At 56.1% G+C, this 27,594-nt stretch overlaps 4 protein-coding genes across 5 annotated transcripts; 2 read left to right on the top strand and 2 right to left on the bottom strand.

Moving 5' to 3' along the window:
* Positions 1-1,753: 1,753 nt before the first annotated feature.
* On the bottom strand, positions 1,754-6,811 carry BTBD19 (BTB domain containing 19). Of its 2 annotated transcripts, none has more exons than XM_058552217.1 (8): positions 6,642-6,811; positions 5,165-5,378; positions 5,018-5,071; positions 3,585-3,644; positions 3,430-3,498; positions 3,220-3,351; positions 2,972-3,097; positions 1,754-2,846 (listed from the first exon to the last, which is right to left on the bottom strand). In XM_058552217.1, the coding sequence occupies exons 1-8, from the start codon at positions 6,725-6,727 to the stop codon at positions 2,712-2,714; spliced, it is 876 nt and encodes a 291-aa protein (XP_058408200.1). In that variant the 5' UTR covers positions 6,728-6,811; the 3' UTR covers positions 1,754-2,711. The 2 variants fall into 2 exon arrangements, with proteins under 2 accessions (XP_058408200.1, XP_058408201.1); XM_058552218.1 differs by lacking the exon at positions 5,018-5,071 and adding an exon at positions 4,931-5,017.
* Positions 6,812-8,813: 2,002 nt separating this feature from the next.
* Positions 8,814-9,549, top strand: DYNLT4 (dynein light chain Tctex-type 4). Its single transcript, XM_058552219.1, has one exon. The coding sequence runs from the start codon at positions 8,887-8,889 to the stop codon at positions 9,544-9,546; it is 660 nt and encodes a 219-aa protein (XP_058408202.1). The 5' UTR covers positions 8,814-8,886; the 3' UTR covers positions 9,547-9,549.
* Positions 9,550-9,560: 11 nt separating this feature from the next.
* PLK3 (polo like kinase 3) lies at positions 9,561-14,572 on the bottom strand. The gene is made up of 15 exons (XM_058552216.1): positions 14,184-14,572; positions 13,918-14,025; positions 13,701-13,817; positions 13,431-13,560; positions 13,261-13,348; positions 12,351-12,446; positions 12,062-12,260; positions 11,819-11,945; positions 11,527-11,618; positions 11,199-11,292; positions 10,978-11,061; positions 10,731-10,893; positions 10,447-10,576; positions 10,194-10,307; positions 9,561-10,085 (listed from the first exon to the last, which is right to left on the bottom strand). The coding sequence occupies exons 1-15, from the start codon at positions 14,391-14,393 to the stop codon at positions 9,894-9,896; spliced, it is 1,944 nt and encodes a 647-aa protein (XP_058408199.1). The 5' UTR covers positions 14,394-14,572; the 3' UTR covers positions 9,561-9,893.
* Positions 14,573-22,980: 8,408 nt separating this feature from the next.
* On the top strand, positions 22,981-27,129 carry BEST4 (bestrophin 4). Its single transcript, XM_058552215.1, has 9 exons — positions 22,981-23,181; positions 23,275-23,369; positions 23,964-24,197; positions 24,351-24,505; positions 24,985-25,062; positions 25,360-25,557; positions 25,680-25,760; positions 25,866-26,020; positions 26,202-27,129. The coding sequence occupies exons 1-9, from the start codon at positions 23,030-23,032 to the stop codon at positions 26,470-26,472; spliced, it is 1,419 nt and encodes a 472-aa protein (XP_058408198.1). The 5' UTR covers positions 22,981-23,029; the 3' UTR covers positions 26,473-27,129.
* Positions 27,130-27,594: the final 465 nt, after the last annotated feature.

Genomic DNA, 27,594 nt, shown 5'->3' with positions numbered 1-27,594 from the left:
TTTTCTTCCAGACAGTCAATTGTCCCTCATTTTAGATTGGTAGTATCTTGTTTTACAGCTCCTTTAAACTCTTTATGGAATAAAATAGCATTTAAATAAGGAAATAAAGTCATCACTGAACAGTGACTGAGCACTGATTATGTGACAGGGACTAGGGAAGCAGAAATGAGTAAGGCACCACTCCAGGCCCCAGGGATCTTTCTCCAGGGAGATTTAGATCCTCAGGAAGACAAAACGTATGATGAATGAAAGAGGTGGCACCGGGAGTCTTCAATAACCAAGAGTAAATCCAGAGCTAGAGGCCTAGTGCCTTTAGGACCCGTGAATTTATGCAGAGTAACTGAGAGAAGAGCTGCTAATATTTGGAACTGAGACAGGAACCAGCCTAACGAGACAGGGCCATCTGCAAGGGCCCTGGCCTTACAACATAAGGCCCCTAACCAATCGGCAAGCTAAGAGAATCAGAGGCCACCAAGATCCACATTCCGCAGCCTCCGGACTTTCCCTGGTTTACGCATGCGCCCTCGCACCTAGGAGTCCGCTGAATGTGACCCTAGCCCCATTAGCATAGTAAAAATCACACCCGGGGCGGAGAGCTAGCATGCAATGATACATGCGTCCCATGTAGTAGTGTGCTACACGACAGCGCAGGCGCAAGCACAACCCCACCTCTACACCATGACAAGGCTCCTCCCCAGCCTTTGCCTAATAAAAGCCCACAGTCCCGCTCCCTAACGAGCCGGTCACTTGCCCCTTTCCTTTCTGCACCGGCTCCCCTGTGCCTCTCTTACCACCAGCTAATAAACTTTTGCTTTCCTACTCCCATGTGTCCTCTCTTGATTTCCAGCCTGGGGGATGTTGCAGAAGAGGGAGAATCCCCCTGGGCCCTTTCCTTTAAGGTTCTTATGGCTGGCCAAATATTTTCTTCTGCTAACCTGTCTTTTAATTAATACCAAGTTTAATAACATGTACACATGGGAGAAACCAGGGAAACTGAGTTTCTCAACAAAATGGCAGAGATTCTCATCTTAAATACCATCTTCAGCTAAAGACAAAGGAGGATGTTGGGGGTGGGGAGGGAGACAGAAGGGAGACAGAAATCACAGTAACCAAGGGTATGCAGATTTAAGTCCTCTCCTTCAGTACTGAAAAGTGATAAGATCATCCCCTGCCTCTTCCCAGTACACAGAGGGAGATACCTTTACAAATGTAAACATTTGGTAAACAGAACTTTGAAAAGAATGGGCTTAGCGAGGACCCTGCCAGTCTGTCCAGAGCCAGAGTTAAATTCCTTTAGGCAGTTAGTGGGGGAGGTCAAATGTTCATCAGAGAAAATAATCAAGGTAAAGAGAGATATTTCAGGGTGGCTAACTTTGATCTCCCACAAGGACAACAAGAACGCATATGACGGTTACAGAACCACTAGTAATTTTGAGTGACCTGAAAGTGAAATAGATTGTATTTTGTCCTGGGGGGCAATGGGGATGTTGGGCTTAATAAGGGGAGTAGGGCTGACCATCTTAGACATGTCTGGCTGCAGTGTGGGAAACAGAGGAGGGGGTTGTGCTGCTGGAGTGAAGGCAGGAAGACTCACGAGCCTGTTGCAATGGCTCCTGCCAGAGACAGGATTGGCTGATTAGCTGAACTGGGGCTGAGAGAACTGAACCAACTGGAAAGACCTTGTAGAGGAGGAAAAACGATTTTCCCTCCACTCTCCGAGCTCTTGGCTGAGACCCTTGTAATGAAACACAGATTAACAAGAGACAGACAAACAGAAGTTTATTAACATGTATACATGGGAGATACTCAGGGAAAAATGAGTAAGTCCCTGAGGTGGCCTAAAATACCTGCTTAAATACCATCTTCAGCTAAAGACAAAAGAAAGAAAAGTGTGAGGAGGCCACCAGGAAAAGCACGGTAAGCAAGGGTAAGGTTAGGCAGATTTCCGCGGTGCCTTCTCCACCGGTTAGATCCTTTCCTGAGTTAGTCATGCTTCTTTTCCTAGTACCAAGAGGGAAACACCCTTACAAATGATTTCCCTTACAAATATAAATTCCCCTTCAAAAGGGTAACTTCTACTCTTTCAGAGCTTCTCCAGTTTCTCTAAATAATCAGCTTAAAATAATCCTTACGCCAAAGAGGCATATTTTGTGGCGACATATTCTGCTACCCTCAGTCTCTTATAAGTTAGAAGCCACGGGAGGCACATGTGAGGAAGAAGAAGGAGGCAAGGATGAGATCCAGGTTTCTGGTTTGGACACCCACGGGGATGAGAAACACGATGGGGGCAGAACTGGGGAACGACGAGGAGGGAGCTCAATTTTGGACTGAGTCTGAGGTGTCTGTAGGGCATTTAGAGCGAGATCTCCAGGACGCAGGTCTGGAATTAAAGAGGGGCTGAGCTGAAAAGATTTGTGGGGGTTATAAGGGTAAACAGGGAGGGCAGGACTGCCCAGCGACCGGGGTAGAGTCAGGGTATGACGCCAAGGAAATAACTTTTGGGTTTTGGCAGGGTGGGAAGGCTAGGCCCCGCCCAAGTCCACGTCCACCCCTCCCCGCGCCACACAGGGCGCTGCGCATGGCAGACAGCGGTCCCTGCAGCGCCCCGCTCGCCGGGCATGCTGGGAGCGAAAGCCCGCTCCCAGCGCCGAGCAGGTCGGGGGCTGTAGTTTGGGACAAGCCCCGAGTTCCCTGCAAGTCGCGGCCTTTGGTCACTTAAAGGGCAGATCCAAAAAGCGGTGATGCTCCCGGGGCAGGGTGCCCCTCCGGCGGCGGCAGGGGGCGCCTCGGGCCGCATCCCCTCTCCGCAGAGCGTGGCACTTCCACGCCTCCACGATCTGCTCCATCTGCAGGGGAAGGCCGGTTACTGCGGAGTCCCGCAGTGCCCCTCACCCCGCAGACCCTGGGCCGCGCCCCCCGCGCCTTTCCCCACGCCGCTGAGTGGATCTGAGCCTGTTCCCCGCGTCCGCACCGGGATGAGCGGTTCCCTCCGGTTCTGCTCTTCCAGGGCGCTCAGCTCCGCCGGGGCCAGTAAGGCCAGTCTCAGCTCCCGCACCACCGGGGCGGCCACCTCGGCCACAGGCCGCTGCAGCACGGCCTGTGAAAGCCAGCCCTGAGCCCGGGCGGGCGGGGGCACCTGCCCCGCCGCCCGCTCACCGGTTCCTGCGGCGGGGGCCTCTTTCCACACCCCCACCCCGCGCTCGCCTTAGCCCGGCTCACCGCGCCCACGCGCGCCCAGCTCCGGGCCGCCAGGACGAGCTCAGCCTCGTCCACGCAGAGCTTGTCGCTGCGCAGCAGGGGCAGCAACGCGGGCGCCGACAACTCCAGGAAGCCGCGGGTCCGGAACGCCTCCTGTGGGCCCGGGAATGGGTCAGGGAGCAGCCGAAGGAGGTGTGTGGGGCTGGGAGTACGCAGACGGGAACTATGTACCTGGCTGTGGGCCTCTATGAAAGCTATGCAACGCTCCTGCAGCGGTCCCAGACCAAAGGTTACGGCAACCTGGGGGCAGGAGGGAGGTCGGGTTGGAGACTGCGGAGGCCATGTAAGCCAGCCCTCCACACCGGGAGGTGTCCAGCAACGCCTACCTGCAGGGCCTCACAAACCAGCTCCACGTCCAGCACCTTCACCACAAACTCCAGGCACAGCTGGAAACAGAATGAATATGGGTTGTGCCAAGGTGTCCCTGCTCCAAGACCCCAGACCCACCCCAGAAGCAGTGGACAGCGCTGGAGCAGGCTCCTAACAGCCCCAGACCCATCCTGACCTCCCAGGCCAGGGGAGGTGGGGAATCACCAGGGCCTGAAACTGGGCAAGCCTGGAGGGACTAAGGACTAGCAAAGCCAAGCCCAGCAGCCTACCTTCCAGCACATTCCCCACTAATCAGACTAGATAAGAGCCATTCACAGATTCCACTCTTCTTTTCTCTCAGGATGCTTCAAAGACACTTCTGTTTTAACCAGAAACTTGAATTTCATCCACGACAGCTCCCTTGCACCCTCACAGAAAAGCACTGGCCCGTGCCACTTCCATTTCTCTCAAAGCCACGCACCTCTCTCTTGGGCTTCCACTGCCACCCCCGTCCCTACCAGACTGGTGAGCCCTTCCCATCTCTCCCAATCCCTCTCCCCTTAACTGCCAAATCCTCACTCCCTTCCCTGAAACCTCCAGTGATTCTCCACTGCCCTCTGGGTAGAAGTCCAAATTCTTGCAAGTCTTGCATGAACCAGCCCCTGGTGCCCTCTCCAATCTCATCTCTCCCTCTTCTCCTCTCACACTCTTGGTCCAGCCACACTAAATGTGTCACTAGCTCCTTTTGTGCCTCTGTGACTAGAATGCCATCTTTCCACTCCCCCTCTGAACACACTCCCATCCATTCTACCTGATCCAACACAAATGTTTCCTCCTCCAGGAAGTCTTTCCCTCCTCTCTCCCTGGTGGTGAGACTAGAGACACTCCCCGTACAGTCTCAGCACCATTTACCCTCATCTGTCACACTTCTTATGCTACTGGGTGAAGTTTTTATGTGTCTCTCTCTTTTTTTTTTTTTTTTTTGTGAGGAGATCAGCCCTGAGCTAACATCTGCCAATCCTCCTCTTTTTGCTGAGGAAGACTTGCCCTGGGCTAACGTCCGTGCCCATCTTCCTCTACTCTATATGGGACGCCGGCACAGCATGGCTTGCCAAGCAGTGCATCGGTGCGTGCCCGGGATCCGAACCGGCGAACACCAGGCCGCTGCAGCGGAGCGCCTGCACTTAACCGCTTGTGCCACCGGGCCGGCCCTTCATGTGTCTCTCTTTGAAAAACAGGGATCAAGGCTGACCTGTCCTGGTATTTATAGCACCAGCCATAAATACCCTATATGCCCCCACAGCACACATAGGGCACACACGTGTCCTTTTGCACACAGGCACACATAAATGTCTGTTTACACAGAGAGATACCCATACTTCTCTCTGTATTGGTACACGTTCCTCTCCAGACCAGAGTGTGAGGCAGGGAGCCGTCCACATAAACGCACCTGCCGCAGTTCCTCCAGCCCATACTCCACAGCAGCTGTCAGCACCTCCAGCACCTGCAGAGGGGCGGTGGCAGGAGTGGAAGGGAATTTCTCTGGTCCCTCAGCCCACCCCCGCCCTCCCCACAGCCCCCTGCCCAACGGGCTCACAGAGTGGCGGCACAGCTTGACTCTGTTGGTGTACAGGAACTCCAGCACTGCCAGGAAGGCGTCAGCTGGCACGGTGCTTAGCACTACAGGGCTAGGCACCGCGGGGCCCGGTTCTGGGCCCAGAAGTCTCTGGAAGAAGTTGCATCTACAGGCCAATAAGCACCGGTGGGCAAACACCTCCTGCCGTTCTTGACCGACCACAAAGCGAACATCACTGTGGGGAGAGGGGCGGGGAGCCAGGGGAGAAGAGGCCAGAAGCTAGGGTGCAACTCTAGGCTTAGCCTTCACCCACTCTGGGCCTTTGTTTCCTTGTCTGTCATAGAAGAGACAGGGCTTAGTCCTTCCAGCTGAAGGTCTGGGACACACAGGCCTGGGATCTAGTCCCAGCTCCACCCTCAGCAAGTGACTTCCTACCTTCGAATCTCAGGTTTCTCACCCATGAAATGAAATGGTAATCCCAACCCTTCGGGTCTCAGAGGAGGTGGCTCTGCTTGATCACTGAGGGGGACCAGGGCTGATGCAAGACTGATCCCACGTACCCTACTCCTCCCCAGCCTGAGTCTTGGGGGAAGGGAAGCTTTTCCTCTTCCACAGACTGCAAACTCAGCTTTTCTCAGCCTCCTCCAGGCAGGAGGGGGTGGGGGTGCCGAGTGCACTGGCTGCAAACAGACACGGCAGTGATGCAACATTGTGAGGCCAGACCACACTTTCCATCTTCATGATCACTTCCGGCCCCAGCCTCTGGGCCTCTGAACAACATAGTGGGTAGGAGGCAGGAGATGAAGCAGGAGCTTCCTGGAGTCTGGGGTCCCAGGGGTCCCAGGTCCAAGGCTGGGGTTCTCACTACTTAGACCAGACTGCAATCCTCAAAGCAGTAGGGTTATCTGAGTCACCAACCCTTGGGGAGGAGTCCAGCTCCGAGGCAGTGGGGACAGAAAGCCGCATTCCAGTTCTACTGACCAGCCCTGCCCCACACTCCACCCCTGGTTTCAGACATCACTAGCACCCAGGGCAGGCAGCGAGCCCCAAGCAGCACCCTTGAAATACTTCCTGTCTGAGACTCTGGCTCAATCCCTTGAGCTTTGTTCCTCTTATGAATCCCCGGTTCCCAGAACAGAGTCATCTGCTCCTCTGCCTCCCCAGGGAAGGACTCAAGTTACATCCCATCTCTCAGGATCCAGAGGGCAGAGGGCTCTTCTCTGCCAGGAGCCCAAGATCCAAAAAAGGAAGGTCTTTGCCTGAGGTCACACGGCCACTCCAGGCTCCAGCCCCTACTGCCCTCACCTCTGGCTCTCAGGGTATCATGGACACTGAGTGACCAGTAGCCATGCTCTACACTTGACTTCCCCAGACAGAGTTCACCAGAGAAGAGGGTCAAGTCCTAATTCCCCGCCTCTTCATTACCCAGAGCTTCCTCAGAGTCATGGGGCCCAGCAGAGGCAGCTAGGGAAAACCCAGAGAGGGCCCACTTCCTCACCTGTATAGGGGGTTGTTGACAAGGCTTCGGAGTGCTGTGGAAAAGGGCGCAGACTCTCCGTGCACAACCAGTCCTGGAGTCTCCATGGGAGGGGTGGGGGAGGAGAGTGAGCCGGTGGAACAGGGGCAAGAGCAGGAGGCCCGGCCAGGCCCTGGAGCTGGCGAGGAGACTAGAAAGGCCTGAGAGGGAGTGGCAGGAGCTTGGGAGGCCCTTCTGCCGAGAAGCTAAGGTTTAGGGATGGAGCAGGAGAGGCCCAGGTTTCTGAAGAAGGCATCAGAGGCCGGTGGAGGAGGCCAGAGGCTTGGCTTGGGGTTGGGGACTTGGGGAGGGGGCCAAGAGAGGCCGAAGTGGAGTGGACAGGATCGGGGAGGGGAGGCTGGTGGTGGATGAGGCCCTTGAGGCCCCAGCTGGGAGCCTGCCCGGGCAGCCAGGGTGGGAAGCCTGTGAGTTTCCAGGGGAACTGGAGCCTGGCCTGAGAGGAGGCCCCGCCCATCTCCCACAGGCACTGGGAAAACTAGAGCCCTCAGAGGAGCCCTGAGCAGACAGAGGGTCTTAGCGCCCTGGCCCCTACCTGTTCTGGGTTCAGAGTTCAAACTCCCTGTCCCTCCTAACACTCCTCCCACATGCACACAAGGTCAGGATCGGGTTAGCCAGGCCTGGGGAACCTCCCCTCAACAGGGAAAGTCCTCTCCCCCATAGAATCAGAGACCAGACATGGCTTGTTTGGGAGGGGGCAGTGCTGTCCTTCCCAGAGGGGGTCAGGTGAGGAAGTGTCAGCTCTGACAGAAGTGTCACCTCTGGCATCCCTGAGATGCAACCGCCATGGGCGGGGCAACCTGGGCACTAGGGCACACAAGAGGTGTGGCCAGCTGGGGACAAGCCCCAGGGCATTTGGGTCAGCAGGGGTCAGGAGGCTGGACTTGGGTTCACTGCCAAGTTGAGTCACCACTGTTGCGCCAGGTCTGGCTCCCGCCAGCAGAGCCGATGGGCCTCCCCTCCCCCTGCTCACAGCCACCAGCTGAGGAAGTCATCCAAGCCCCACCCTAGCGGAAATGTTTGTCCTTGTTGAGGCTGATGGGGAGACGATAGAACCATGACGTGGTCTTTCCTGTGGGCCTGGATCCTGATTCCTGAACAGCCACCCCGACAGCCTCAAGGTTTCCCCATACCCCAGGCCTCTGCAACTTGCTCACAAGAGCGAAGAGCCAGTTTTCACACGGGTCGAAATGGACAGTAGCTCAAATGGGGTAGGAGGACACCTTTCTGACCACAGCCTTGCTCTACATCTGCCCCCTCACTCATCCTCGTCATGGTAGTATGCCCCTGGCCTCTAAGTCCTTGCTGTCCCCTTTCCCCTGATGACTCGGGCACCTGCACTCAGCATGTATTCAGGGTAGTAACACTCCCTGGTTAAGCCAGAGCCAGGACAGGAAGGAGGGAACAGGAAGGGAGGAATGCTTGTCCAGCAACCCATGGCAACTCCACAACACAGGCAAGGGGCCCTCACCCTCCCACCTGCCCGTTAGGCCAGCAGGGCAAGGGCTGTGGAGCTAGGAGAGAGCTCGGAGGCCGAGCCTGCAGGTGACTCAGGTGCCTGCGGGAGTTTCGGGAGAAGAGGGCAGCCATCCCAGACTGATTCTGGAGGTAAGACCAGAGGCCAAAGGCAGAGGGTGGAAGGAGCTTCCTGAGTCACCCGCCCCCAGCCTCAGCCAGTTATGGGGGAGATCTTTGTGCCAACCACCCTAGGAGCAGGGAGGGGTGGAAGATGACTGGATTCAATACCCACAGGGCTAGAAGGATCTGTGGGGTTGAAGCAGTTGGGTCTGTCTGTCCCAGCCCTCTGGTTAGGGGTTGGAGGCACCACCATCTAGACTGAGGCAAAGGGCAGATACATCCCCCTCTTCTCCTGCTGGCAAAGTCAGGTGGAAGGGAGAGCAGGAGGCATACCTGGAGCTCATTAGCTAACCTCCACAGTGCCCAGGGGAAAGGGGGGCTCAGGGGCAGGGACTAGCCCCAGAGGACAATCTGAGCAGCATCTCTTCCCTTGCTTATGTACAGCCCTTAAGCCCTAAGCACCTAGGAAACCACACAGCTCCGGACTAGTTGATTCACCTGTCCCAAAAACAGAGGTAAGAAGGGGTCAGGGAGTAAAAACCCTCATCACCGAGTAAGAGACTGGATGGTGTACAAAGATGGCCAGTGAAGGCCATCCTGTCCAAGTGTGGGTCTTCCAGCCGGCAGGTCCATGGCTGGCAGACCTGTGCTCCCCAGACGCCAGGAGGAGGAGTCTGCCCAAGATCCCGGGCTGAAACTATCACCGGTGCGACCCCCAGGCCGCCTGCCCAGCATTGATGAGGCCCGACCAGCAGGGCCAGGCCCGGCCTCCTGCCACGGCTGCGTGCTGGGCCTGGTCTCGTCCTTTTCACGCCGCAACTCACTGGCCGGACCAGGCCCGGGCCCGGGGGGTCGGCGACCGTCCCTGGGCCCAGTGCCTCCTCTAGGCTCGCGGCTCAGCTTCTCGGGGTTGCCGCTAGCGCCCGCCCGTCGCGCGGCGCCTTCATACCGCACAGAGCCGGCGCCCGGGGAGCGCTGGGAGGCCGCGCGCGCACAGCGGGCCCTGGAGGCGGCACTGGCCGCGGGGCTGCGCGACGCGCGCTACTCGGGCGCCGAGGCCGGGCCGCTGGCGCGGGAGCTGTGCGAGCTGGTGCGCGTGCGCCTGCGCGAGCTCAGCCCGCCGCGCTACAAGCTGGTGTGCAGCGTGGTGCTGGGGCCGCGCGCCGGGCAGGGCGTGCGCGTGGTGAGCCGCGCGCTCTGGGACGCGGCGCGGGACGGGCTGGCCTCCGCCGCCGTCACCAACGCCTCGCTCTTCGCCGTGGCCATGGTCCACGGGCTGTACTGCGAGTGAGGAGGCCCCCCCAATTCTGCAAAACGGTTTATTATCCCAGGAGGAGGCCTTCCCTGGGGCTCACATCTCAATAAATAAATGTGTCAATAAATAAAAGTGGTCCATAAATAACGCCCCCTAGCTGGGGGCTAAGGCTCAGGTTTTTCTTGGAGAAGGGGTTGGAGGCAGCTAGGACAGGGAGCCTGCAACCCAGTAAAGCTGGTCCCTGATTCCCTGGGGGATTTGGCCCAGAGCCCCCAGTGAGGCACCAAAGGGACAGGGAGGCCACAAACGCAAGGGCCAGAGCCCCAGAGGCACAAGCCTCAGGCCCCAGGGCTTGGGTTGTGGCCTACTCTGAGGGTTGGGTCCTAGGCTGGGCAGCGGTCCCGGAGCAGGCGCAGAACATAGAGGAGCCGCTGCCGCAGGTCTGGGGAACAGCCCAGCTGCCGAAGGTGGGAGGCGAGGTAAGTACAGGCGCTGCGATTGCGGGCCACAAAAGTCACCAGGAGGGGCTCCCAGCCACTGAGGATCAGCTTGGTGTGGTCTCCATAGAAATTCACCTGTGCACGGGAGAGTGGCACTGGTCAGGGCCTAGGCCCCAGGTCCAGCTTCCTTGCCAGCACCCTGGGCCTCCCAGACCTTCCCCCAGCTCCAGGAGGGGCTCTTACCTGGACGGTGCCATCACTGAACAGCATGAGTAGGGCCTGGTCAGTCTTGACCCACTGCAGCAGGAGTGGAGGGACAGGTACCTCCATCTCTTCCACACTGGGCAGATCGCCACCCTGGGGGCAAGGGCAGGTCACCTGTCTGACGTGAGTCAGGCCCCTCCCCATCGATGCCTCTAGCATTGAGCACCACCCAAAGGTGAAGAAGGGATCAGGATGTGTTAGTCCTCAATGTGCCCCACCCCAGTCCACACACCTTCATGAGGCACTGCTCCATGTAGGAGGCAAAATACCACAGGACACCCAGCTGAGGCTGCAGGGCCCGGGGCACAGCACCCACAGAGAAGGAGAAGTGCTTTGTGCTGGTGGGGTTGTAGTGCACAGTCCTGGAGGGGAGGAGACAGAGGTCAGAGGGAGCCCTGCACCAACACCCCTCCCGAGAGACCCCAGGCCCCTGAGCTTGGAAGCACACACCACGGTGCAGCCCTGCTGGGTACAATGGCCTGGATACCAGGCACCTCATAACAAGACAGCACTTACTTTCTATTGGCTGACAGGGCCATGTGTGTGCCATTGTTGAAGAGCACAGCCACACGGCGGCTGGACAGTTGATACCCAAAGCCAAACTTGTTGGAGTAGTCAACCCACTTGCTGACCCACACCAGAGGCTCTGGCTGCGCCAGGGGAGCCGGGTTCTGTTCCGCTGTCATAGAGGGGAAGGAGTGAGGACCTGCTCCTGGCCTCTCAGCCAAAGAACTCCCATCCCATACACATGTATCACCCTTACCTGGGGGCATGAAGGCAAGGCAGTTTCTCAGAGCACAGAGGGCTGACTCCACCACTGTGGCCACAGTCAGACCTTCTTCAAACCCTGAAGGGAACAGAGCACCGGGAATCAGGCATTAGTTCCCCAGGACCCAGGCCATGTCCCCCTGTCCACTACTTCCCTCTGGTCCCTGGTCTCAGCCCCAGCCACCTCTAGCACCTCTCATTCTCCAGGTTGCTCACCATCTCCACTACTCGCCAGTGTCCCACGGGGTGAGCTGTCTTCAAGTGCTGTCTCTACCAGGCTGACAGGGGCTGGACCAGAAGCTGCTGGAGCCTGGAGGGTTGGGTAGGGGAAGGCAGTGAGACAGGCCCCGCAATCCAAATCCTTGAGAGTCCCCGCCCCAGCCCTGGCCTGGAACCCAGGGCACCCCAGGTCAGCCCCACCTGGCTAATGAGACACAGCCAATCTACGAGGCTAGATGCTTCACCAGCCTTTTTTATCCCGGGCTTCCCACAGCTGCGAGGGTGGGGGTGAGTCAGGGGAACACTGCCCACGTGAGCACCTCACCTCAGCCCTGGCATCCTGATGGCCAATGGATGTCCGAGTGAGGCCATTCACCAAACAGGAGACCTCGTCTCGCTCCTCAGGATGGTTCTTACCTGTGGGGGGAGATATAGCCCTTAGTATTCTGCCCAGCCCCCCTGCTTCCCACAGGGATGCTACAAAGAGGCATACCCAAGTGCCCGTACAACACACTATCCCCAGGGGCCACAGGCACTCCATGCCCCCACAATGTATGGGGGGCATACAAGGCCCCTGCCCCTGTGTACTGTCAAAACCACTGACATCCCAGACTCACTCTTGTTCTTCTTCCTGCCAAAGAGGCTCTTGGTAACTTTGACAAGTAGAATCTTAGCTGGGTTAAGGGGTATCAGGTCTGGGACTGTCACACAGCTGCTGACAGGGAGCCGGTCGGGGGTGTAGCCCTGAGGAGGGGAGTCATGTGAGTAGAGAAGAGAGGCCCCAGGGGTCCTATCACCTGCCCCCCTTCAATCTCCTGAGACTATGCAGACTGGACTTAGGTGTCTGGTGAGCCACAGACCTTGGTAAAGAAGTCATGGCGCAAGATCTGGTCAATTGAGGGGCGGTCTTGGGGCGAGGCTCGAAGGATGGTGGCCAGTAGCTGCCGGGCAGGCAGTGAGAGGCTGGCGGGCAGCGTGTAGTGAACCTGTTTGATGCAGCGGTACGTCTCCTTCAGGTCAACGGTCTCAAACGGGGGGCTCCCACATAGCAGCGTATACCTGTGGGGCAGAGAGAAGGGGGTCAGGAGTAGAGTGGAAGGTATGCCCGCCTTGTGCACCCACCTGTGTGCAGATGACCCTGAGACTCACATGACACAGCCCAGGGACCACACGTCTGCCTCGGGGCCATGGCCCTGTCTCTGCAGCACTTCTGGAGCCACATAGTTGGGGGTGCCACAGATGGTCCTGAAGAGGGGTGAGGAGCAGGAGGAGAGGGGAAGATTCAGACGGAGTCCGGCTAGCCCCTCCATCCCTGCCCCCACTGTGAGTCCAGACAAAGCAGCTGCCTGTCACTGAAGGCCAGAAAACTGCTTGTCCTGGGACAATGGATGCCTGGCATGGCAGCTGAGTCCCCACCCACCCGCCCGGCCCAGCTGCTCAGCTGCTCTGCAGGACCGGGGGAGGCCCTGAACCCCAACCCTGTCTCCTCCACCAGGGTCAACAGAAGGTCCATCACTGATCCCTTCCTCCTACCCCCACTCCTGTCTGTCAGACACCCATACAAGCTGTCACTTCCTATGGTCTGTGCCATACACACACCAACACCAGCTGTCACATCCCCCATAAACACTCATCTGCCACACATGCTGTCTATGTCACTCACAGCCAGTCGTCGTGGCCACAGCAGAGTCTTCTTACAGACACAGGGTGTCATGTCCTGCCATCTCCACATTCTCAGTCTGTCTCACACACGTTGCTTATGTCTCTTTCCCCTATCCACACACAGGATCAGTGATATACCTCCAAGAATCCTTACACCCCCATCTGTTTCAGGGACTCAGACATCCATAGGACCCTCAGCCTCTCCACCAGTCCCAGTAACCCAGGCTGTGACTCCAACTTCAAACACACACACACAAACAGCCCATCATCCCTTCCCCATCTATCACACACACATGAGGAAGTCATCCTTCCTCCCACATACACACTCACTATCTGTCTCGCATGTCATCCATGTCACGCACAGACTGTGGTCACCACCCCCTTCTCAAACACTCACTTCTTCCTATGCTCTGGGGGCTCCAACCGGGTTGCCAGCCCAAAATCCCCCATTTTCAGTTCCATGTTCTCGGTGATAAAAAAATTTCCTGGGAGGGGGCAGAGAAGTGTGTTAGACTCCTTTCTCTCTGCCTCCCCAACCCCCCCATCCAGCTGGCCCAGGAGTCTCACCCAGCTTGAGGTCTCGGTGCAAGATGCCCTTCTGGTGCAAGTACTTGAGTCCGGAAAGGATCTGCCGCAGGTAGTAGCGCACCTCGGGCTCCAACAGGGTGTGCCGGGCCTTCCAGATGTGGGCCAGGGACTGTAGAGAGCCACTCCCTCAGCCCCTGGTCCACCCTCCCTGACTCTCCCTCCATCTGTGCTCCCTGAGGAAGAGCCAGGGTTCCAGCTTTAGATCTTAAGGCCCTCTTTCCCTACCCCACCCCCACCCCCATCCCTCACCTTTCGGCTGCAGAGCTCCAGGAAAATGTATATGTTGTCGGCATCCTCAAAGTGGTGCGAGAAACGCACGATGTGGCGGTGCTGCAGGCCGCGGTGCAGCTCGATCTCGTTTAGGATCTGCAATGGGGGCCCGAGGTTGTTATCCTTCAAGGGCTCCCACGCCACAGACCGCACTCCACCCCTCGTCCACTGGGCCTGGGCCCGGGCCCGGGCCCACCTTCTCGCGCTGATGCGGCTTGGTGATGCGGCTCTGCGAGATGACTTTGACCGCGTAGGCGTTGCCGGTCTCTGTGTCAGTGGCCTCGTAGCAGCGGGCGAAGCCCCCCTATGAGGAGGGGGCATCAGGCAGGGCGTTCCAGGGGAGGCCAGATCTGGCTGGCAGACGTCCCCGCGCGGGGGACAAGCGCTCCCACCCCGCCCGGCGCCGGCAAAGAGGCCAGCAGGGCCTCCCTCCACCCTCACTAGCACCACCCCCCAGCTTACCTTGCCCAATAGGCGGCCCTTGAGGTAGGTGCGGCCGCTGCACGGGTCCGTGATGAGGCGCCCGGGGTCCGGCGCTGGCGGGCCGGCTAGCATCTCCAGCTCAGGTCCCGGCATGGCACTCGGAGGCGGCCCAGGCCCAGCGGGCGGCGCGGGCGGGGCGGCCACACGCGGGAAGGGGCGCGGGGACAGGAAGCCGGCGGCGGGCTCCATGCAGGCGGCGCGTCGCAGCGCGGGCCCGGCTTGTTCCCGGTTCCGCCTGGCCCGGGCCGCGCGTAGCGCTGCCTGAACTTGCTACGCTGCGCTCGCGCCCGAGGGAGCCGGGCGTTTTTATCAATGAACCCCTGCCCGCCTCCCCGGCGTCTCGTGATGAAGAGCCCGCCCCCTTCCTGGCGCCGAGTCACAGAGAGGCCACGCCCCTCCTCAGGCCTCACGTTTATCAAGAAGCTCCTCCTCCCACCAACGCACCTCAAGCCCAGCCTCCTGCCTACGCCTTAAAGACGCAGGTCATACTGCCAGTCGCCATGCGGGTGTAACCAGGCTGTAGGGTCCAGCCGTTTCCCCGTCCCCCCACCACCCAGCCCTGGTGAATGACAGTCCCGCTAATAGTTGCCCCCTTCTTTCCCCATCCTTCGGGGCTTATGCCGGGCATAAGTGGGGAGTGAAGCTCGGCATCTGGGGAGCCTCCCCAGTAACTAGATGCACTGGAGGAAGAGGTGGGACAGCGCTCGCTTTCCCCTTTAAGCGCCCGGGACAGGGCGCTCCTCCCACGCCCTGGATCAGAGCGCCCAGGTCCAGCCCAGTGCTGCCCCCTTTAGAGCCTGGGAGGTATTGCACACTCCCGAGCCTGGCTTGCAGGGTGAAATTGGGGGTTGGGGCTGCCATGCTAGATTTTGGGGTCAAGCAGAGGCTGGCATTCAATGCTTTTACTATGCGCCTGGCCACATCTTCTGCTACTTCCACACTCTTGAGGGGCAGGAGTTAGGTTCCAGCGGGGTCCCCATTCCCTTTCCCTGAAAACACCCGCTGCCCTGAGTCAGCAGCCAAAAGGCTAGAAAGTGAAGAATGGGAATTGAATTTTCTCAAATCTAGCGATGGACAATTGGGCAGGTGGTCCCGAGGACCTCTGGACTCCTAGACCCCTGGTCCATGCCCTCCCTTCCCAGGGCCAGAGACAGAGAGAGGTGGGGTCTTAACCCCTCTGGAGTGTTTGTCCCAGGATCACAGGCCTCCTCCTGGCCTTCTCATCCTCCGTGCCTCTCTGCCCTCACTCTGTACCATCCAATCAATTATTAAACCATTCAGGGACCGGCCCCGTGGCTTAGCGGTTAAGTGCGCGCGCTCTGCTACTGGCAGCCCAGGTTCGGATCCCAGGCGCGCACTGACGCACCACTTATCCGGCCAGTGCTGAGGCGGCGTCCCACATACAGCAACTAGCAGGATGTGGAACTATGACATAAAACTATCTACTGGGGCTTTGGGAGGAAAAGGGGAAAAAAAAAGGAGGATTGGCAATAGATGTTAGCTCAGAGCTGGTCTTCCTCAGCAAAAAGAGGAGGATTGGCATGGATGTTAGCTCAGGGCTGATCTTCCTCACACACACAAAAAATTATTAAGCCATTCAGTCCTCAAAGATTTATTGAGAGCACCTGCTAAGTGCCAAGCACTGTCTGAATAACACTGGTCAAGGTTGCAGCCCTCATTTAGTTTACATTCTGCTTGATGGAAACAGACAATGGGCAAGTATATAAACAAGGTAATTGCAGGCTGTGAAAAGCGCTATGAAGAAAGTAAACAGAAGAGTAACCAAAGAGCTTACTTTAGAAAGAGTAGGGCCTGCCCTGTGGCTTAGCGGGTAAGTGCTCGCAATCTGCTGCTGGCGGACCAAGTTCGGATCCCGGGCGCGCCCCGACGCACCGCTTCTCCAGCCATGCTAAGGCTGCGTCCCACGTACAGCAACTAGAAGGATGTGAAACTGTGATGTACAACTATCTACTGGGGCTTCGGGGGAAAATAAATAAATAAATAAAATTATAAAAAAAAAAAAAGAAAGAGTAGCCAGAAAAGTCAACAAATATTTATCAAGTACCCAATCCCTGTCAGTTTTATCTCCCAAATATCTCTGAAATCGATCCACTTCGCTCCATCCTCCCCTCACACCCTAATCCGAGTCAGTCTCTCTGGTTGGGATTACTGCTACAGCACCTTCCTGGTCTCCTCAGCTTTAGTCTCATCTCCATTTCATTCTCCCTCCATATGGCCATCCCACCAATCCCTCATCAGGCCCACAAGGGCCTACTTCTCTAACCTTGCCCTTCATGGCCACTGAAGGGAGAATCAAAACAGCCCGAGATGTGGAGAAATACTAGTAGCTCAGATGAGTAAGGGAGAGTGGGAGAGGGGGTGGGCAGGAAAGCCTTAAGTGCCATACTCAGGAGTTTGGTCTTTATCTTACAGGTCAACAATTTTCCAGGGGAGAGATGGCAGTGGTGGAGTCAGAAAGGACAAAGCCAGGGCCAGCCCTGTGGCCTGGTGGTTAAGTTCAGTGTGCTCCACTTTGACGTCCCAGGTTCAGTTCCCAGGCACGCCACCTACACCACTCAGCTGTGGCCATGCTGTGGTGGCATCCCACATACAAAATAGAGGAAGATTGGCACGGATGTCAGCTCAGGGCTAATCTTCCTCAAGCAAAAAGAGAAAGATTGGCAGCAGACATTAGCTCAGGGTGAATCTTCCTCAGCAAAAAAAAAAAAAAAAGGGGCAAATCCACAGGGGAAATGGTGCTGAGGCATGTATAGTTTGAAACGGCATATTTGATATTGCAATTTTACATTTGAAAAATAAAGCAAAATGTCATTGTATTAATTTGCTAAGGTTGCCATAACAAAATACCACACACTAAGTGGCTTAAACAACAGAAATTTATTTTTTCACAGTTCTGGAAGCTGGAAGTCCCAGGTCAAGGTATGGACAAGGTTGATTTCTTTTATTTATTTATTTTTATTTTTTTCCCCCAAAGCCCCAGTAGATAGTTGTATGTCATAGTAGCACAGCCTTCTAGTTGCTGTATGTGGGACGTGGCCTCAGCATGGCCGGAGAAATGGTGCGTCGGTGCGCACCCGGGATCCGAACCTGGGCCGCCAGCAGCGGAGCGCGCGCACTTAACCCCTAAGCCATGGGGCCGGCCCAAGGTTGATTTCTTTTGAGGCCTTTCTCTTGGTTTGTAGATGGAGATCTTCTCTCACTGACTTCACGTGATCTTTTTCTCTGTGTGTCCTAATCTCTTCTCATAATACCAGTCAAATCAGATTAGGGCCCACCTAAAGGCCTCATTTTAACTTAATTACCTTTTAAAGGTCCTATTGCCAAATACAGTCATATTCTAAGGTAATGGGAGTTAGAACTTTGTACAGGAGTCAAAACTACCTCCACGCATCTTAGGTTTTCGGATGGGACTCTTCAACAAAAAGACATATTAACAAAAGGAAAACAAACAGAAATTTATTAACATGTATAACTTATGTATACATGGGAGATACCCAGGGGAAAAACGAGTAACTCTCCCATGTGGCTTAGAATTCAGGCTTAAATACCATCTTAATAGGGAATGGGGAAGAGGAATGTAGGCTTCTTAGGGGAGAGTAAATGATTTCTAGGGAAGATGAATGGACCCTAAGAAGAATGGATGGGAGAATGATGGTTTGTGACAACGTTTGTCTTAATGCTGTATATATAGACTTCCAGTCTCCTCTGCTGTGAGATGAAACTCCCAGGAAGGCGATTTATGACCATTGAGTTCCTTGTGAAGGATCTGTCTTTAGGTAGATAAGGGGAGTTTAGAGAAAGCCTTTCCCTGCATTTGCTGTTTTTCAAGCGCCTACACCTGAAAATAATCAACATGCCAAAGTGGCGTATTTTGGGGTGGCATGTTCTGTTATCCTTCACTGACTTCTCTCCTTGGGAGGTTAACAAGATTCTTGAGCCCTCCTCTGGAACCAGGACACAAGAAGGAGGTCTTCCTGGATGCTGTAACTGAAGAGCCTGGCAGCCTGCTCTGCCTCCTCCCGCAGTGTAACATATGCTACCATTAATGGATCTTATGCACCTGCCATGTACCAGGCACTGGGCTAAGCATTTATCTTATTGACTGCTCACAGTAACCTTATGATGTGGATGTGATTATTACCCCCATTTCACAGATGAGAAACTGAGGCTCAAGGGGTTAAGCTTCTTGCCCAAGGTGAAATACAGCTACCAAGGGGCAGAGTCAAGATCTGAACCCGAGATGTCTGACTCCACTATTCACCATTGCCTGACTTTTCTGGGGGTCACTGGTTCTCTGTCCTTGCGCCTGTCCTCCTCCTACACTGCTCCATGTCTCCATGCCCCTCTTACTAGTGCCCTTTCTCATTCCCTCAAGACTCTCACAACCTCTGCCCAAGCTGAGTTTTTTCTGAGCTCTCTGGGTCTTCATCCCACAGGAGATGCTCTCAGGCCCGCTGCACCTAGTTGAGCACATGTCCCACACTCTGTGCTCCCTTGGCAGCTCAGAGTCAGAATCTCTTGGCAGTGTCGTGTCACAGAGGTCAAGGAAGTCTCTCAAGAATGAGAGACGCCAAGTAAGGTTAAGACTCGGGAAGGAGCTGATGGATCCAGCAATAAGGAGATCTCAGGTGTCCTTGGTGGATGCAGAGGCGGAAGTGCTAAAGCCGGACCAGCAGGGCTGGCCCGGTGGCGTAGCGGCTAAGTGCACGCGTTCTGCTTTGGCGTCCTGGGGTTCGCAGGTTCGGATCCCGGGCGCACACCAACACACTGCTTGTCAAGCCATGCTGTGGCGGGCATCCCATATAAAGTGCAGGAAGATGGGCACGGATGTTAGCCCAGGGCCAATCGTCCTCAGCAAAAAGAGGATTGGCATCATCGGATGTTAGCTCAGGGCTAATCTTCCTCACAAAAAAAAAAAAAAAAAGCCGGACCAGAGAGAAGAGAGATGCTAATAGCCAGCTACTGTGGGGGAAGAGGGAGAATCTCCCTCCACCCTTTCCCTTAAGGTTCTTATGGCTGGCCAAATAATTAAAAGACAGGTTAGCAGGAGAAAATAATACTAAGTTTAATAACATGTATACATGGGAGAAACCAGGGAAACTGAGTTTCTCAACACAATGGCGGAAGTTTTCACCTTAAATAGCATATTCAGGTAGACAAAGGAGGATGTTGGGGGTGGGGGAGGAGACAGCTATGGGGGATTAACAGAAAAGCACAGTAAACAAGAGTAAGGTTATTATGCAGATTTAAGGCCTCACCTTTCACATTGATAAGTTTCTAGAAATGAGCTCATCCCCCTCTTCCCAGTACAGAGAGGGAGATACCTTTACAAATGGAAGTTTCCCTTATAAACGTAAATGTTTGTCTGGCAACTCTTTGCAGGGCCACCTAGAGAATGTTGCCTGGGAGAGACAGAATTTTTGATAAGATGCGCTTGTTAGTGCCTTTCCTATTGTAACATCTATTTTACATTATATTACAGCCACCATAGGACAGTGGCTCCTTCCTGAAACAGGTCTTCTATGTTAAATTCTTTAGGCAGTTTGGAGGAGGTCAAATATCCATCAGAGAAAATAATCAAGGTAAAGAGACATATTTCAGGGAGGCCAATTTTGATCTCCCGCACTATATTAGCGTTTCAAGCTTACCATGTGCTATTCAGAGCATTTTATAAATATTAATTCATTTAATATTCACAACAACTCTATGAGATAGGTATTATCATTCCCATTTCCCCACGGAGAAAGGAAGCCCGGAGAGGGTAAATGGCTTGCCCAAGGTCAGAAAGGTAGTTCATGCCGGAGTACAGACTTGCAAATCTGGGCAGTCTGGCTCCAGACTCCATGTTGTAAACTGCCAAGCCATATATCCAGCTCTTGGCTGAGAGAGGGGCAGAGGTGGTTGGAACCAGAGAGGCAAGAGGCAGAGGACAATAAAGAAGGGCACGGTAAATGATTTATGGTGGAGTCCTTCCCTCTCCTGGACCATAAATCAAAGGGACCTGTCAGCAGCAGGGAAGGGAGGTAAGGTGACTCAGGAGGGAGGGTCTGGGTGGGGCCTGGGGACTGCCCCCTCCTGAGGCAAGGCTTCAGGTCCTGTACCTTTATCCGTGGCTCTGTGGGAAATGCACAGCCCAGTGATCCAGAGTGTTGGTAACAGGCGAAGTGTGAGGGGCCACAGATGGGGAGGGAGGCAGAGGAGTGAAATGCAGCCAGCTGGGTTGTCCTCAAGGAGCGCTGTCAGAGAGAAGCTCCCAGGACCTCAGGGCCTGACTTCACAGGTACAAGACACTCTTGAAGTGGAAAGCAGCCCAGAATGCTCTAGGAAAGCCACAGATAAGAGCTTGGGAAGGAGCCTCATGGCCATGATGGCTGAGGCCCCAGAGCTGTACCTTGCCCTCCCCAGGTCAGGTCCCGGGTCTTCCAGACCTGTGGGACACACACACACACACACACACAAGTCCTGTTCTTTCCAAATATTGACATCTCACCCGGGCCCTGGAAGAAGAACATAACTCCTCAGGCCATTGGTAGGTTTCCAGACCTTGCTCATCTGGGAAGTTTCTCACAAAAAAATGGGGAGGAGGACCAGTTGCCTTTCAGGCTATAAAGGACAAAATATAAAAATTAAAAAAAGAAAGAAAGAGAAAAGAAAAGAAAAGCCTGCCTAGGTTCAAGTCCTCCCCAGCTTTATCAAGATGAGTCAGATGCAATCTTGTCCTCAAGGGTCTCATGGGCTGGAGGGGAGATCTCTGTAGATAGATCAGGACCAGTAGCATCACCTGCTGCGAGAGAGAAATCCAAAGGGCTTTGAGGAGTGACCTGGGGGAAGATCAGGGTAGGCTTCCTGGAGGATGCTCTGAGCTGGACCTTGAAGGAGCAGTGAAAAGGAGGTAGGCCAGAGGCTGGTGATGGGTAGAAGAGGGGGTCAGAAGTGAACCCAGCTTAAAAGCCAAGACCTGGCACTCTTTGGCTTGGGGACAGGCTGGCAGGGTGTCAGGGGAAAGGTCTCTGCCTCTTAATCTCTGAAGGACTGCCTGGTTCTGGGATGCAGCAGTGGACCAGTAGGCGGAAACCAAAGGGAACAGATTTGGCTTTTCATGGTAATGGCAGTGCTCCCGCCTCCCGGCATTGTTTCTTTGAATCCTGATTGCCCTGTGAGGAAGGTGTTATTGATCCTGTTTTGCAGAGGAGAAAACTGAAGTTCAGAGAGATTAGGTAACTTGTACAAGGTTACAGAGAGCTAGAACTCAAGCCCAGGTCTGTCTGACTCCGGAGCTTGTGCTCCTAACCACCTCTCCACGCTTCCTCTCTTTAGGAAACACTTGAGGCTGAGAACCAGCTCACAGTGCGGGGGAAGGAGCTTCCCAAGACAGGTCAGAAGAGGGACACCACGCCTGAGTTTTTGCGGAGCAAGACTGGGATAGTGGTGGGTCTGGGCTAGCACTGGATCTCCTGACCCCAGCAGGTCAGTACTGGGCGGGTAATCAAGCTGGTGCTTCAGGTATTATTTCCTCTGTTTGACTGATGAAGAAATTGAGGCCACTCAAGATCCTGGGCGCCGCTAGGAGTCAGGATGTAAGACACAGGGCTGATGGGGGTCTGCATCCCCAGGCCTGAGTCTCAGATCTGGGGCCTCATCAGCCCTGTGGGATGGGGATGTGGAAGGGCCAGGCCCCCCAGAGCTTGGACTAGAAGCCTGCCAGTGTGGCCAGTGCACAGGACTCTGGTCCCATGGCTCAAGCCTTTGTTTAGGCCCAATTGGGCCACTTCCAGCCTTTGAAGTCCATCAGCTTCAGCCTTGAATCCTGCCTCCAACACATTCTAGCTGTATGACCTTGGGCAAGTCATTTACCTCTTGGAGCATCAGCTGTGAAATGGGGATGATTCCTACCTCGTGGGGCTGTGAGGAGGATTCCAGGATACCACGAGGATATGGTGGAGCCTTTGGCACAGTGCCTGTCACTTAGTCAGTGCTCTGGGATCAGCAGCTGTTTGATTATAACAATTTATCATGCATCTGTCTTCTCACCTGGAGCATGGGACAGTAATGCCTGTTATCCTGGCTTCAAGGACATGGTGTCACCTGTCTGAGCTATGTGGTCAGTGCAGATGGCAATTCTATCACTCAAAGGCCAGCCCAGCCCTGCAGGGTTAAGGAGACACATCCAGTTCCCAGGACCAGGGGAAGCTGGGTGACAGCCTCAATCCATCAATGATAACCTCAGTCCAGTGAAACTTTATGGGCCCAGAACGTACTTAAGTGTGTGTGGGGTGAAGGTGAGCCCAGTTCTCCTTCCTCAACGCAGGCTGCTGCCCAGAGCAGGTAGGCAGGTGTGGGGTGGGGGTGAGAGTGCCCTGGGTCTTGGGAGGCCAGCTATCAGCTTCGAGAGCAAGGCACCAAGGGACAGGGGCGTCTGGGCCAGAGTTGGGTCTCCTGTTCCTCAGCAGCTCAGGATCTGGCTACTCCTCGCCCTACAAGTGGAAGAGGAGCTTGGGGAAGCCTCAAGCATGAGAGGGCGTACATCTCAGCTCCCCCTTGCCCCACGCCATTCTGGCTTGACCCATCTACCACTGTGTTCTGGAGAGGACGGGGGTGTACTTTGTCTGCTCTGCAGCTTCCTCCCCCCTTGTCTACTGACACAGGGTGAAGGCTGGGGCGGGGTTGCGTGTGACAAGAGTTGAAGGGAGGCTGCCTGGGGAACTAAGCTTGGTGATGAGAAGGCAAACTAAGAAGGCTTGCTGGGGGAGAGGGACGGCTCTGGGGGCAGCTCTTGTGACCTCCTGCCCCAGGCTCCCAGCACCATGACGGTTTCATACACCCTCAAAGTGGCGGAGGCTCGCTTCGGAGGCTTCTCTGGCTTGCTTCTCCGTTGGAGGGGAAGCATCTACAAGCTCCTCTACAAGGAGTTCCTCCTCTTCATCGCGCTGTATGCCCTGCTCAGCATCACCTACCGGTGCGAGGGTGCGGGTGGGGGCTCAGGGCTGGCCTGCGGGGGACCAGGCTGCCCACCTCCCTGTAATGCAGGCCTACACCTCACCTTCCCCAGGCTGCTGTTGACCCAGGAGCAGAAGCACGTGTACGCTCAGGTGGCCCGATACTGCAACCGCTCTGCGGACCTCATCCCCTTGTCCTTCGTACTGGGTGAGGCTCCCTCCAGTTCTCCCTGGTATCCTTCTCACCATCTTCCCTGACCTTTGCTGTCGGGTTGATAGCTTTGAGGGTCAGAATTACCCCATCGGCACAGCGTGGAGTTCAACTAGAGCAGGCTCAGCAGGCACGGGAGCTGCGTGCTGGTCCAGGATTTCCAGAGAGCTAGGCCTTGCTTGTCACTTGCTAGACCCTCACTCCCAACAAGGCACAAGACACCTGCTAGCCTCACAACCCTGCTCTGGGTACCAGAGTGAAGCTGGAGAGAGGTGACACACACACACACCCTCCCTCATGGGAAGCAGGGCTCAAAGTTAACCACTACCTGGCCTTGAACCACCACTTTTCCGCTGCCGGAGGAAGTATGCACTCCTCCTTCCTTCCCACCGGGTCTAGCACAACAGGGCGGGACCAGAGGAAGAGGTTGTCCCCTTGACAGCGAGGCCTGGCTCTGGAGCCAAACGTGTCCTTCCCCCTACCTTGGTTCACCCTCTCCTGGACCAGGCACTCTGGCTGGGGGGCAGGGCACGCTGACTCCCAGGCCCTCCATCTTCCCTTCCCGTCCCCCCTACCCATGGCGGCCACCAGGTTTCTACGTGACTTTGGTCGTGAACCGCTGGTGGGCCCAGTACACGAGTATCCCGCTGCCAGACCAGCTGATGTGCGTCATCTCGGCCAGCGTGCACGGTGTGGACCAGCGCGGCCGCCTGCTGCGCCGCACCCTTATCCGCTACGCCAACCTGGCGTCGGTGCTGGTGCTGCGCTCGGTCAGCACCCGCGTGCTCAAGCGCTTCCCCACCATGGAGCACGTGGTGGACGCAGGTGCGCTGGAGGAGCCCCGGGCGGCCCGGGCCGGGAACTGACCCGCGAGCCTCCGGGGAGGGGAGATCTGACCCCAGGGGGCGCCCCAGGGCCCCGCGGCGGCGGGTCCTGCCGGCAGAGGATGAGTCTTCGCCCCACCCACTTTTCCTGCAGGTTTCATGTCCCAGGAAGAGAGGAAAAAATTTGAGAGCCTGAAATCCGACTTCAACAAGTACTGGGTCCCCTGCGTCTGGTTCACCAACCTGGCGGCCCAGGCCCGGAGGGATGGGCGAATCCACGACGACATTGCTCTCTGCCTGCTCCTGGAAGTGAGTCCGCCTAAGACCAGGCCCATCTGCCCTCCTACCCCTAGCTTTGCAAACTGGAATAATAATTTTAGTACCCAACACTTACATGGTGCCAAGTATGTACCGCACACTGTTGGAAGCATCGTACCTATGTTAACTCATTGAACCCCCACAACAAGCCTTGAGATAGGTTCTATTATTATCTTCCCTCTCTCACAATGAGGAAACTGCTACAGAGAGTGGAAAAGAGACTTGCCCCCAGTCACTCAGCTAGTTAGTGGAGCTGGTATTCATACTCAGACATTCTGGCTGCAGGGTCTGTGCTTGCGATTACTTTGCTAAACTGCTTCCCGTCATAGGCCCCCCAGCCTGATAACACCACTGAGAGCAGAATGAGCCTCCAGACCTGGCCCAGGCCTAGTTTGTGCCGGGCTCTGCTGTTCTCTTCCCGTTCTTCCTTCCTCACCTCCACTGACTTCCTCTTCCTGCCGTTCCACCAGGAGCTGAACAAGTACCGGGCCAAGTGCAGCATGCTGTTCCACTATGACTGGATTAGCATCCCCCTCGTCTACACCCAAGTAACTGCCTCTCACCTCCCCAGTCCCAGTCCTACTGTCTGTTCTGTGCTGTGTGTGAGACACTGAGAAGAATTAGAGAGAGGACCTGCCCTGGGGCAGTTCAGTTCAGGGAGACACTGAACAGCTAAGGGCTCATCCTCAAAGCCTCCCTGGACTCCCACCGAGATGACCCTGTCCCCTCTGGTGCTGCCACACCTTGCTGCATGTTTTTATTACTTGTCAGACTCCCCCACTGGCCCTCAGGGGCAGGGACGGCATTTTTCCCTGTCCCACTCAGCTCGGCTTCCCCTTCTCCAGGTGGTGACCATAGCAGTATACTCCTTCTTTGCCCTCTCCCTCGTTGGCCGCCAGTTCGTGGAGCCAGAGGTAGGGGCTGCCAAACCTCAGGAGCCTCTGGAGACAGGCAAGGAGCCAGGGCCAGTGCTGGGGGACCTGGACATGTATGTGCCTCTCACCACTCTGCTGCAGTTCTTCTTCTACGCTGGCTGGCTCAAGGTGGGCACTTCAGGTGGTCATGCCGGCCTGTTTCTCTGTAGAGACATGGGCTCAGGGCCCATTCCAAATCTGGGGACAGAGAATGGGGCTCTGAGCCCAGAAAACTGTCTTACAACCTGCAGGTGGCTGAACAGATCATCAACCCCTTCGGTGAGGATGATGACGACTTTGAAACCAACCAGCTTATAGACCGCAACTTGCAGGTGAGCAGAGATCTGGGGACAGCTCCTTGGGCTCTCCCTCCCTGCCAGCTCTCAGCCCCGTATGGAGAGGAGGGGAGGATCCTTCTGACCTGCTGCCCGCCCCAGGTGTCCCTGCTATCCGTGGACGACATGTACCAGAACCTGCCTCCGGCTGAGAAGGACCCGTACTGGGACGAAGGCTTGGCGCTGCCGCCGTACACTGTGGCCACGGTGGCCGAGTCGCTGCGGCCTTCCTTCCTGGGCTCCACTTTCAACTTGCGGTGAGTGGTCCGCGCTGGGGGCGGCAGGACTTGACCTGGCTCGCTGGCCCCAGGACCCCGCCCCCGCTCCGGAGAGCCAATGACTCGGTCCCTCCCGCCCCCGCCCCCGCCCCCGCCGGAGAGCCAGGCCGCCGGCCCGGCGCGGCGCCGAGGCTCGCTCATCCCGCCCTCCCGCCCGCAGCGTGAGCGACGACCCCGAGCAGAGCCTGCAGGTGGAAGTGTCGCCTGGGTTGGCCCGGCCGGCGCCCCCCGCGCAGACGCCGCTGCTGGGCCGCTTCCTGGGAGTAGGAGCGCCCTCCCCCGCCATCAGCCTCCGCAACTTCGGCCGCGCACGAGGACCTCCGCGGACTCCTCACCTGCTGCGCTTCCGGGCGGAGGAGGCCGGCGACCCTGAGGCCGCGGACCGCATCGAGGAGGCGGCGGAGTCAGGGGATGAGGCCGGGGAGCCCTGAGCGGCGGCGGTCGTGCCTGCCCGTCCTGCTGGCTTCCCCCAGGCCCGCCCCGCCGCTCCCTCCCATGCCCACTGGCCGGGCCGGGTCGTGCCCTCCGGCTCTACTAGAGCAGCACTTCCTGTGTGCCCTGAGCCGGAGCATTTAGGGACAGACTTTGAAAGAGGAAGATGGCGGGAAGAGCCTGAGCCAGGGCTGGGAATGTGCCCACCTTGGCGGGTGAAGGTAGGATGGATTGCTTGGGGGAGGTGAAGCTAGAAAGATACATGGGGCGAGGCATACAGGACGGGAGCCCGGGAGCACTGTCCGTTTCCTCGGCAATGAGGGGGCGGGCTAGGCCAGTTCTCAAACTTGAGGGAGCATCAGCGTCACTGAAGGGCTTGTCAAACAGTTCTGAGTACCACTCGCAGCGTTTGATTCATTCTGAGATGGAGCTCAAGAATTCGCGTTTCTAAGTTCTCAGGTGATGCTGCTGCTGCTGGTCCAAGAATCACAATTGGAGTCATACATAAAAAGATGTGTGGGAGATACCTTATCCTGATAACCTTACTCTGAAGAGGGGTCAAAGTGTGTGAGCTGGGGGATTTTATCTGTAATGTTCAATTTTTTGTTTACAATGAGAATGTATTACTTGTGCAATTACACTTGTTTAAAACTGAATTGGCATGCTGTGTGCTGGGATAAAGGGTTTGGGAATCTGCCCTGGATGCTGATTAATGTCAGATGCAAAAGCAGTCACACACCGCCCAGCCTAGACCTTCAGCATTTGGATAGAGTGCCTATCCCTTCCCCGCTCCCACCCATCAGATGGGGAGAAAGGACAATTGAAGGGATGAAAGCTGTGGTGGATCTCCATGGTGGGACTGTAGCGCTGGGAGCCTTCGGTTGATGGTGAGAAGGGCTTGTCGAAGAGCCCCACAGAGCACTAGATTGGAGCTGTCGCTAAAATGAGCCCTTCAAAGATTCCTGCCTTCTAGGTGCAGTCTCCACTAAAGAAAAGTGGTGAATGTTAAGGCCAAAGGATGACAAATGCCAGAACAGGGGAGGCACGAGTGTGTTGTAGGCAGAGGTAGAGAGTGCAGCTTTTGGCATTGTTGACTGACTGGATTACAATGCTGGCTTTGC

Source organism: Diceros bicornis, chromosome 13 (genome assembly GCF_020826845.1).
Source record: "Diceros bicornis minor isolate mBicDic1 chromosome 13, mDicBic1.mat.cur, whole genome shotgun sequence".
NCBI lineage: Eukaryota > Metazoa > Chordata > Mammalia > Perissodactyla > Rhinocerotidae > Diceros > Diceros bicornis.
The sequence above is the reverse complement of the archived record's forward strand: the minus strand, read 5'-3'. Positions and strand labels throughout refer to the sequence as shown.

Bases quoted from the DNA above. Each gene is read 5' to 3' on its own strand.
- BTBD19 (XM_058552218.1), bottom strand. From the start codon at position 6,727: ATGGAGACTCCAGGACTGGTTGTGCACGGAGAGTCTGCGCCCTTTTCC. The intron at 5,018-5,164 runs GTGAGCCCGTTG...GAACTGCGGCAG, and splicing joins TCAAGCTGTGCCGCCACTCT to GTGCGTTTATGTGGACGGCT. The intron at 3,645-4,930 runs GTGTAAACAGAC...TTCTGTTTCCAG, and splicing joins AGAAGTATGGGTATCTCTCT to CTGTGCCTGGAGTTTGTGGT.
- DYNLT4 (XM_058552219.1), top strand. From the start codon at position 8,887: ATGGCTGGCAGACCTGTGCTCCCCAGACGCCAGGAGGAGGAGTCTGCC.
- PLK3 (XM_058552216.1), bottom strand. From the start codon at position 14,393: ATGGAGCCCGCCGCCGGCTTCCTGTCCCCGCGCCCCTTCCCGCGTGTG. The intron at 11,619-11,818 runs GTGAGTCTGGGA...CTCCCCCCACAG, and splicing joins TGGCAGGAAGAAGAACAAGA to GTAAGAACCATCCTGAGGAG. The intron at 11,293-11,526 runs GTGAGGTGCTCA...CCAACCCTCCAG, and splicing joins ATCAGGATGCCAGGGCTGAG to GCTCCAGCAGCTTCTGGTCC.
- BEST4 (XM_058552215.1), top strand. From the start codon at position 23,030: ATGACGGTTTCATACACCCTCAAAGTGGCGGAGGCTCGCTTCGGAGGC. The intron at 23,182-23,274 runs GTGCGAGGGTGC...CACCTTCCCCAG, and splicing joins CTGCTCAGCATCACCTACCG to GCTGCTGTTGACCCAGGAGC. The intron at 26,021-26,201 runs GTGAGTGGTCCG...TCCCGCCCGCAG, and splicing joins GGCTCCACTTTCAACTTGCG to CGTGAGCGACGACCCCGAGC.